Source organism: Myotis brandtii, unplaced genomic scaffold, assembly GCF_000412655.1.
Source record: "Myotis brandtii unplaced genomic scaffold, ASM41265v1 scaffold426, whole genome shotgun sequence".
NCBI classification, from domain to species: domain Eukaryota; kingdom Metazoa; phylum Chordata; class Mammalia; order Chiroptera; family Vespertilionidae; genus Myotis; species Myotis brandtii.
The window spans coordinates 539,570-547,341 of NW_005366314.1; the positions used below are offsets into that span (position 1 = coordinate 539,570).

The 7,772-nt window shown below is 58.3% G+C and overlaps 1 protein-coding gene across 1 annotated transcript in view; it reads right to left on the reverse strand.

The window, feature by feature from the left end:
• Positions 1 to 7,772, reverse strand: part of IL6ST (interleukin 6 signal transducer) — a 16,766-nt gene that overhangs the window by 5,031 nt on the left and 3,963 nt on the right. Inside the window, exons 4-11 of the mRNA XM_014546036.1 lie at positions 7,236 to 7,402; positions 6,613 to 6,767; positions 6,053 to 6,212; positions 4,300 to 4,382; positions 3,427 to 3,637; positions 2,772 to 2,954; positions 497 to 598; positions 102 to 248 (exon numbers count right to left, since the gene is read on the reverse strand). Of these exons, the coding sequence (XP_014401522.1) occupies positions 102 to 248; positions 497 to 598; positions 2,772 to 2,954; positions 3,427 to 3,637; positions 4,300 to 4,382; positions 6,053 to 6,212; positions 6,613 to 6,767; positions 7,236 to 7,402 (1,208 nt within the window). The remainder of the gene's footprint in view (positions 1 to 101; positions 249 to 496; positions 599 to 2,771; positions 2,955 to 3,426; positions 3,638 to 4,299; positions 4,383 to 6,052; positions 6,213 to 6,612; positions 6,768 to 7,235; positions 7,403 to 7,772) is intronic.

The following is a 7,772-nucleotide window of genomic DNA, read 5'->3' on the forward strand; positions in this document are numbered from 1 at the left end:
CGCGGAGGGCCCGCCCCCGGGGAGGGCGGCAGGAGGAGGAGAGACCTAATCGGCTGGAGCCGGGAGGAAGGGGTGGGTCCCGGGGAACTGGCGTCTGTTACCCGTCTCGTTTCCCAGGCTGGTTTTATAGAAGATGGTGTAGTTCCTGATGAAGCCGTTCTGCACGTCGACAGGGAGCTGCTCCCACTCCAGGACGGCTTCGTTCTTCCCCACCTTCTTCGTCCGCACGATAGGGCCCTTGGAAGGCGCTGCAGAGAGGATGGTCATTTGCTAACTGGACGCCATTAGGGTTTAGTGACACTTCACCACAGCTCCCTGGACAGCTGAGCCAGCCTGACCGGAAGGCCTGCAGCGGCTCTGCTCACACCTTCCCGGGCGGGGACGGGGGTTTACGGGCTTGCCTCAGGGACGGACGGGGGGGACGGACGGGGGGGACGGACAGGGAGCTTACAGGCTTGCTTCAGGGACAGACTGGGGGGGCGGACGGGGGACTTACGGGCTTGCTTCAGGTACGCCCTCACGGCCTCGGGGCTCCCCGGCCCGTCGCCGTACACCGGGGTGACCGTGATCAGGTAGCAGGTGCTCTCTGCCAGGCTCCCTGGAGGAGAGAAGGAAGCAGGCGCTGTTTCTCACAAGGAGAGTGTCTGACTCCACTGCTTATGTCACATCACAGCTGCACGGGCTTCTCTAAACCTGCAGCTTCTGAAGGAAGCCCTGCCTCTGTGCACTGGGTTCCAGCTCAGAGGGTAACTGTGCACGAGAGTCCAAGGCCACCCTCAGTGCCAATGAGCGGGTACAGGCCACCCTCATCGCCAATGAGCGGGTACAGGCCACCCTCATCGCCAATGAGCGGGTACAGGCCACCCTCATCGCCAATGAGCGGGTACAGGCCACCCTCATCGCCAATGAGCGGGTACAGGCCACCCTCATCGCCAATGAGCGGGTACAGGCCACCCTCATCGCCAATGAGCGGGTACAGGCCACCCTCATCGCCAATGAGCGGGTACAGGCCACCCTCATCGCCAATGAGCGGGTACAGGCCACCCTTGGTGCCAATGAGCAGGTACAGGCCACCCTCATCGCCAATGAGCGGGTACAGGCCACCCCTGGTGCCAATGCAGTGGGTAAAGCATTTACGTCGTCATAGGAGTGATGACTGTAATCAGTCGGGAGTTAGACCCCTGACCTCACGTTATGGAATCTGCCTCCTTGTCTGACGACTTGTCTGCCTGGTGAACCTGCTGCCTCTGAGCCAGGCCCACTTGGTCAGGTGACTCAGGAAAGAGAACTGGGTCATTTCCCCAGAAAGTAACCCCACGTTACAAGGAGAAGTGATCCTTACTCCGCCATCTTTAACCCTCCAGACAAAGTGGCTGCTGCTCAGCCACCTAGTGACCAGCACAGTGCACTGTTATCTGCACTCGGCCGTCCACAGTGGGGGAGGGAGTGTTTGTGGCACTGAAAAGGGAGCACACACCCGGGAGCAGGGAGCACACACCAGGTGCAGGGAGCAGGGAGCACAGACCGGGTGCAGGGAGCACAGACCAGGTGCAGGGAGCAGGGAGCACGCACCAGGTGCAGGGAGCAGGGAGCACGCATCAGGTGGAGGGAGCAGGGAGCACAGACCAGGTGCAGGGAGCAGGGAGCACGCACCAGGTGCAGGGAGCAGGGAGCACGCATCAGGTGGAGGGAGCAGGGAGCACAGACCAGGTGCAGGGAGCAGGGAGCACGCACCAGGTGCAGGGAGCAGGGAGCACGCATCAGGTGGAGGGAGCAGGGAGCACAGACCAGGTGCAGGGAGCAGGGAGCACGCACCAGGTGCAGGGAGCAGGGAGCACGCATCAGGTGGAGGGAGCAGGGAGCACAGACCAGGTGCAGGGAGCAGGGAGCACGCACCAGGTGCAGGGAGCAGGGAGCACGCATCAGGTGGAGGGAGCAGGGAGCACAGACCAGGTGCAGGGAGCAGGGAGCACGCACCAGGTGCAGGGAGCAGGGAGCACGCATCAGGTGGAGGGAGCAGGGAGCACAGACCAGGTGCAGGGAGCAGGGAGCACGCACCAGGTGCAGGGAGCAGGGAGCACGCATCAGGTGGAGGGAGCAGGGAGCACAGACCAGGTGCAGGGAGCAGGGAGCACGCACCAGGTGCAGGGAGCAGGGAGCACGCATCAGGTGGAGGGAGCAGGGAGCACAGACCAGGTGCAGGGAGCAGGGAGCACGCACCAGGTGCAGGGAGCAGGGAGCACGCATCAGGTGGAGGGAGCAGGGAGCACAGACCAGGTGCAGGGAGCAGGGAGCACGCACCAGGTGCAGGGAGCAGGGAGCACGCATCAGGTGGAGGGAGCAGGGAGCACAGACCAGGTGCAGGGAGCAGGGAGCACGCACCAGGTGCAGGGAGCAGGGAGCACGCATCAGGTGGAGGGAGCAGGGAGCACAGACCAGGTGCAGGGAGCAGGGAGCACACACCAGGTGCAGGGAGCAGACACCCGGTACAGGGAGCAGGGAGCACACAGCAGGTGCAGGCAGCACACACCCGGGAGCAGCAGGGCCAGGCCGCCTTGGCTTCTCTCCGCCTTACAGCCCTGGGGGGACCATCTGTGACTGAGTGGCTCTGGGGACGGCAGAAGGCCGTCTGCCCTCTGTCCACCGTGCGGTCCAGAGGCTGAGTGCACCTAGTGAACCGGACGCCTGGCTGGAGCTGAGCACTGGCCGCCTCCCCAGGGCCACCCTCTCGGGCAGAGAGCAGGTAGGAGCTGGGCTGAGGTCCGAGGTACCTGTGAGGTGGGTGCGGTGCACGGCGCCGTCCTCCTGCTGCCAGTCGGGGACGCAGGGCGCCTTGTCCGACAGCACGCACCACTCCAGGATGTACTTGCTCACGGGCTCTCGGGGGGCGGTCCACTCCACCCACAGCCGGTTGTCTTTGGGAAACGCTTTCAGATCCCTTACGGGGCGAGTAGCTTCAAAACACAAGGTGAACACCACGTTGATAAGTGAACATTTAAAAACTTAAAATATGAGTATTTTACATTCATTTCCATAACCATGCAATCTATCTTGCTGTCCTTTCTGTAGCATATAACATCAACATGCATTTCCATGAATAAAAGCACCTCATTATCATTTACATGCACTCTATTAAATGCTTCCTTTCCCAAATTCTTCAGATGTTCTGTGTAGGTCAATTATAATGTTTCTTCTTCGAAAGCTACCGATAAACAGTACGTTTACGTCGTATGCACCTCAGGTCCCCAGAACCTTGAAGTGACATTAAAGAACGAGGGAGGCACATAACCAGCGCTGCCTGCCTGACTGAGCAGGTGGCAACGATGGGGCGCGAGCAGCGCCGCCGTGAGGGTGGTCAGAGCGCGTCCGTCCTCGCAGGCGGCCCCACCGAGCCCTCCCTCAGGGGCCAGGCCCTCGGACACCGACCTGGGAAGTCAGAGGCAGGGATGGTGAGCACAGCGGCGTCGGACGTGCCGACCAGGTTCCTGGCTGTCAGGGCTGCTTTATAGCGATCGTTGGTGAGGTTCACGGTCAGCTTCGTGTCGTTGACTGTGTAGTTTTGTGAATGTGATTTCCATCTCGTGAGAGTCACTGTGTAATCCAAGATTTTCCCATTGGCTTCAAACGGAGGCAGGGTCTGTAACAGACACTTCATGTTAGAGCGTGTTCCCTGCAGGGTCTGTAAGACACTTCATGTTAGAGCGTGTTCCCTGCAGGGTCTGTAACACACTCCATGTTAGATCGTGTTCCCTGAAGCCAGACCAGAGCTGACTCCCCGTGTGCTGACCTGCCAGCAGGCTCGGCCTCAGTGCTCACCGATGGTCCCGGCCTCCACGCCGTGCTCACCGCGGGGGCAGGAGCACCGCACACGGGCCGAGGAGGTGGGAGGGCAGCTGCGGGGCCAGTTTAACATTACGCCCCAGTATTTTTCTCCGCCTTTTCTGGTATGATCCTCTCACGTACGTGTATGGAGCACACAACCATTTTATCTCCATTACTGGCGTGCACTCTGATCACACAGACCTTTCCTCATGATTTCCTGGGCACCCGGGAGTCGACCAGACTCGTCCCTGTCCCCACAGCCCCCTCCCCACCCCTTCCCCGCCCAGCCACGCCGAGGCTTTTGCTACGGCCCGTGCCTGCCCTTGTGCAGCAAATGCGAATCGTGGGCTTCCGCGTGCTGAGCTGATTCAATGCGCTGCTGATAGTGAGATGAACAAACATGTGCGTTAAAGCCCCGCTCGTCCGTCACCTACGACGCACTTCCACAGGAGCTGGAGAACACAGACGGGCGCTCACCTTCCACAGGAGCCGCACGGACCTGTAGCCGTGAGCAGGGGACGGCTCCACCTTATACCAGAAGCTCGGCGCCTTGGATGGTCCTGAAGGAATGACATGCACCTAGTAAATGTTTTTATTGTAACAGAAGCAAAGCCTGGAGGTTACTCCCTCACGTTGTCCTTAACACCCTCACCCTCAGCCACATCCCTCCCCTACACGTGGCCCATCTGGCCGTGAGCTGGGGGGAGGGGGGGGCGGGGCGGGGAGGACAGTAGGACCTGAGGAGTCAGGTACATAGAGGCTCCTGTAATCTCAGGACCGTGAGGCCACAGGCAGCCCTGGGCAGTCACCAGGGCATCCCAGGTCTGACTGCTAAAAACAGCCCTGAAAACCCCATTTAAGTCCCCTTTCACATGTGCTTAAGGCCCCACGTACACACGTGAGACTGTGAGACACGTCAGAACAGATGGACCCAGTGTAGTTCATCCCCGTATCTGGGGGTGATTCGTGCAATAAGATGTAACACAAATGAATTCACGAGACTGTGTGACAGTCACCAACCAGGTGAAAAAGCATTTACAGAACCAAGTGTCAATGCTAGTGGTCAGGCTGTAAAGTCCCTGAAGGCCGCCCGATTCAGAAACATTTTATGCTACAAGGGGAACCGGGCTGTCAGCAGAACCTGACAGAGGCTCTGAGTCAAGTCTCAGCGGTGCCGTGCGGACCAAACCCAGAGAGAAGGCCGCCCGAGGCTGGGGAGCTGCCTGGCGGGTCCACGGAGGTCAACCCACAAGCAGAACAGCAGAGTGAGGAGCTGACACCCTCAGAGCCATGTCTGGGCTAGAAACGTCTCCCTGCACAGAGCAACCGGAGGCTTCAGTCCCAGGCTCCTGGCTCCTGGCTCTGGGGTCTAGAGCTCTGGACGAAGCACACGTGCTGTTGCCCAGGAAGTCTCATGCCAGGACGGCTCCTGCGGCTGCGGAGGGTGTGGTCGGGGACACCTCCGTACCTGCTGCCCACGCCCCCCACAGCTGCTTTCTCACGGCAGCGCAGACCCATGCCAGGGGATTGACTTAGGCCAGTGATTCCCAAAGTGGGCGCTACCGCCCCCCGGTGGGCGCTGCAGCGATCCAGGGGGGCGGTGATGGCCACAGGTGCATTTGGGGGCGATGAGTAACTGCTATTAAAATTTTAAAAAAATTAATTTCCACAGGAGTCAAACCTTATACTTGAAAATGTGGAGATACTTGTTCTTGGGTTTGAATAAAATGGGAGGAAACAATATATTTATAGTTTGTGACTTTCTTCTAAAGATACTTTCAATCCACTAGAGAGAAATGTGTGATTGCTACTGAAATTGTGGGCATAGTGATTCTCCAGCTTTTGTCTGAGTGATGGGAGGCATGTGTATTTATATAGACCAGTGATTCCCAAAGTGGGCGCTACCGCCCCCCGGTGGGCGCTGCAGCGATCCAGGGGGGCGGTGATGGCCACAGGTGCATTTGGGGGCGATGAGTAACTGCTATTAAAATTTTAAAAAATTAATTTCCAGGGGCTGAGTAATATTTTTTCTGGAAAGGGGGCGGTAGGCCAAATAAGTTTGGGAACCACTGACTTAGGCTATCAATACGCACACTACAGCTTACAGCTCAACGTCCCTGAAAGTAAAAGTGTTTGAATAAAATGGTTGCTCAGCAGGCAAGGAGGCCTCGGTCACTCAGCCCAGCAGGGCTCCCACGGCCAGGACAGCGCGCCCGCGCAGGTCACTCACGGTCCTCGTACGTGGTCCCCCGCGCCTCTTCGCTCCAGTCGCTCCAGAAGCCCTGGCCGTCCTCCTTCATGCAGCGCACCCGGAACACGTACTCCGTGAAGGGCCGCAGGTCCTGGACCGTGAAGGAGTAGCGGGTGGACGCTGTGTCTTCAAGAGGAATCTGAAAGCAGAGCAGCCAGCTGACAAAACCCCATGGCACTCAGTCTTCAGAAACTAAGTTACTGAAACAGACTAACACGCTAACTCCAGCTCTGGGGAGAGATAAACGCAAGTCAAAAAGCTCTTCACAGCAGCAGAGTCCGCAGGTTTGAGAAGCACAGACACGTCTACTCTGAACCCTTCCTGCCTCGGTGGGCAAATTTAGAAAGAATGACAGCAGCCAGCACAGCAGCCGGGCGCGAACGAATCAGAATTACACCTATCTTTCTGTCAGATCGGCAAAAACAGCAACCGATCTGGGTGTGCCGCGGAACTGCAGTCATTAGCGCACGTGCCAGGAGACAACGGGAGACCGCGGAGGGAGGTCCCGAGAGGCTGTGGCCACAGGCGAGCGCCGGTACCTGGCTCCAGGCCGCGGTGCCCCGGGCCCGGTACTGGATGTCGTACTTCAGGCCGATGAACTTGTCGATGCTGGAGTTGACCCAGGTCAGCTTCAAGATGCTGGACAGCTCCTCCGAGTTGCTGACGGACACGTTGCGCGGAGGAACGGGCTTCACTGGAGAAGGAAATAAACCCTTGTGTCCATCAGCTTCTCTGCAAACTCACACGCCCCCTCCTGCTCTCACCCGGTCACCACTGTCACCACGTCCCGATCAGCACACGAGAGAAAGGAGCAGCTTCTACACTCTGGTCACTGACAACATTTGTTCTATCTTTTCAGGCTCAGATGTCGGAGAACAATTAAATACGTGTAACGTACAGAACTTCTAAAAAGAATAAAGCCAGGCCGGACTCACACTGTGGCTACCACCTGTGAGATGCCTGGAAAGTGGACAGACACCAGGAGGTGACAGTCCCTGTGAAACCAGCGGGGAGTGAGCGGGGACGACGGGCACTGTGCTTTGTCCACGTCGTGTTTAATGTTGTCGACAACATGAACCAACAACACAAGTGCTTGTTTCTACGCTGACCGAGACCTAGAACTCCCTCAGTCGTAAACCACGGCGAGTGCGGCGGGGGCTACCTCTATTCACGGGGTCGAAGTTGATGTGCTCGGACGTGGCCTCCCCCAGGGCGTTCCGCGCCTCCACCCAGACCTCCATGTTGACGAAGTACACGGGCAGGTACTCCACGGTGCACGCAGGGGGGCTGCCGCGCTTCGTCTTACAGTCAGGAAACTTGTCCGTTGCCCTAAATACAAAAACGGAAGAATCAGGCATTAAAGGAGAACTGAAAACACGAGCGTGAAAAGGTGGCTTGAAGGGTTTCGTGAGACCCAGGTTATTACAGCGCAGAACACAAAGTTGATTCCAACATGTGTGAAATAAACCGACTGCTGAAAAACAGACTTTCCTAAAAACTAACCTGCTGATGGTCAAAACACGTTTGATCTGTATCTTAAACACAAAATTATCCTCAAACTTCTGCTGCAGGAGCATTCCGTCTAGTGTGCTACCCTCAGCCCCGGCCCCTCCCCACGGCTCCTCCCATGCTGGGGGCTCAGTGCCACTCCTCTCCTCCCCGCACAGCCCTCCCGGCCGGCACAGCCCTCCCCCGGCAC